Raw genomic sequence first — 2,500 nt, forward strand, 5'->3', positions numbered from 1 at the left:
TATATATGTATATAATTATAGTTATCATCTCTCCCTCTCTCTCTCAGATGAGAGAGAGGTGAATAACACCCCAAATCAACCACACATGCACACGATATAGACCCACCCTTCCTCCCATCTCTCTCTCTCCCTCCCCCCCCCCCCTCTCTCTCTCTCTCTCTCTCTCTCTATATATATATATATATACATATGTATATATATGTATTGTATGCCCAAGTTTTAAAACCTGCATAGAAATATGTAAGCAAAATTGATGAAACAAAATAATCTGAAAAAACACACACACACACACACACACAAACCGATGACACGATAAAACGATGAACGATGACCAAAAATAGCAGAACGTATACTGATCGGTACAACAACAACAACAGCAACAACAAAAAGGTAAACCCCCCCCCCCCCCAAAAAAAAAAAAAAACCCCAAAAACAGAAGAAGAAAATATGATAATGATGATGGTTGGTGATGATGATGAGTGACTGATGATTGATGATGATTGATTACTATTACTATCATCACAGCCCACCAGCACGACTTTTCCAAGCACTCCTCCCACGACATGACCACCCTTGGTACCCCATACGACTTCGGTTCCATCATGCATTACGGAGCCTACACGTTCGCAGTGGACAAGTCCAAGCCGTCCATGTCCCCCCGGCCCGGACACGCTACCGGAGTGACCATGGGTCAGCGACTGGCCATGAGCGTGCAGGACGTGGCGCGCATCCAGAAGCTGTACCAGTGCCCTGTCGGTGAGTTTGTGGGTTGTGTTGTGCTGTGTGGGTGGGTGGGTCGGTGTGGGTGGAGTGTGTGTGTGTGTGTGTGTGTGTGTGTGTGTGGAGGGGGGCGGAGGGGGGGGGGGGCAATGGGGGGGGGGGGGGTGAGTGGGTAGTTGGCTGTGTGGGTGGGTGGTGGTGGTGGTCGTTTGTGTGTGTGTGTGAGGGCATGGGATCAGGTCAGATAGATATATCTGCTACTGGTAACCTGGATCCCAGTACTACCTGTCACAGGGTCGAATTGCTGGCGACTAAACCAGCACCCCCACCAGTCCTCTCAGGAGGATGGTGAGGAGGGTGGCTAGACACCCTGGTGGAAATGAATGACCCATCAAAGGGCGCCAGCTCTGGAGAGCTACCTGCGGCCACCTAGCTAAGGGAGTAAACCCTGACAGAAAATCCGGTGCGGGGCCCCTGAGGCGGTTGGATGGCAAACTTTGTCACTTTCCGGCAGCTCCTGCGGCCGCGTTGACACCAAAATGTAACAGCCTTGCTGTTCCTTTGGATCTGTCAGCGAGGTGGAGAGGGGAGACAAGCTGCATGGGCAACAGCCTGTCTTCCTTATTACATTGCCCAGGCTTATATCCGTCCATCCATCCACAAACACATTGCACCTACAATCTGGAGAGGACACTCCAGCTTCGCTACTAGCACTAGCGTCGGAACAACACGTGAAGCAACAGTTACCGGTTATAAGTTAGCGCTCAATTGGCGTAGAGCCGACGCCAAGGGTTGCTTTTGACGGTGGGAGGGACCCTCGCGTCCCACTGGACAGCTACCGCCCACCCAAGCTGGGCAGCCCTCAGCCAATTAGGTGCTGTCCCGCCACGACCTGCCTTCTTCTATGGGTGTATGAAGATTAGGAGAATATCCGACAAGCAGGTCGTTAATTTCCGCACCAGGCAAAAAGAAAACTTCAAGAAACGGATCAACAATGAAACTGGCCTGTTGGAATGTCCGGACAATGATGCCTGGGCTCTCCCAAGATCTGCAAGACATCAGTGACGCCAGAAAGACGGCCGTCATAAACAGCGAGCTGAAGAGACTAAATGTGGACATTGCCACTCTGCAGGAAACACGGCTGGCTGACTCAGGGACACTAAAAGAGAGGGACTACACCTTCTTCTGGCAAGGAAAGAGGTCTGATGCCCCAAGAGAGTACGGAGTAGGCTTTGCAGTCAGGAACAGCCTGCTGAACATGATCGAACCAGGCAGCGGCGGTTCAGAACGACTCCTGACTCTCCGCCTCAACACCTCCGAAGGCCATGTCACTCTAGTCAGCGCTTATGCCCCAACGCTGTTCGCCTCTCCAGACGCCAAGGATGAGTTCTACGAAAATCTCGCATCAGCCATAAGGAACATCCCCAGGACAGAACAACTTGTTCTCCTGGGCGACTTCAATGCCAGAGTGGGTACAGACAACGATTCGTGGCCCTCCTGTCTCGGTTCCTTTGGAGTGGGGAAAATGAATGAGAACGGACAGCAACTACTTGAGTTTTGTACCTGCCATGAACTGTGTATCGCCATCTCCTTCTTCAGGACGAAGCCCCAACACAAAGTCTCTTGGAGGCACCCACGCTCAAAACATTGGCACCAACTGGATCTGATCCTAGTAAGACGAGCTGCCATCAAAAGCCTTCTCCACACTCGCTCTTATCATAGTGCAGACTGTGACACGGACCACTTTCTGGTATGCTGCAAGATCAGACTGCAACCAAAG

At 51.4% G+C, this 2,500-nt stretch overlaps 1 protein-coding gene across 1 annotated transcript in view; it reads left to right on the plus strand.

Annotated features, from left to right (window-relative positions):
* The window catches only part of LOC143292226 (meprin A subunit beta-like), a 32,438-nt gene that overhangs the window by 18,788 nt on the left and 11,150 nt on the right, over positions 1-2,500 (plus strand). Inside the window, exon 7 of the mRNA XM_076602413.1 lies at positions 526-756. Within this exon, the coding sequence (XP_076458528.1) occupies positions 526-756 (231 nt within the window). The remainder of the gene's footprint in view (positions 1-525; positions 757-2,500) is intronic.

This window comes from Babylonia areolata, chromosome 18 (genome assembly GCF_041734735.1).
Source record: "Babylonia areolata isolate BAREFJ2019XMU chromosome 18, ASM4173473v1, whole genome shotgun sequence".
Lineage (NCBI taxonomy): Eukaryota > Metazoa > Mollusca > Gastropoda > Neogastropoda > Buccinidae > Babylonia > Babylonia areolata.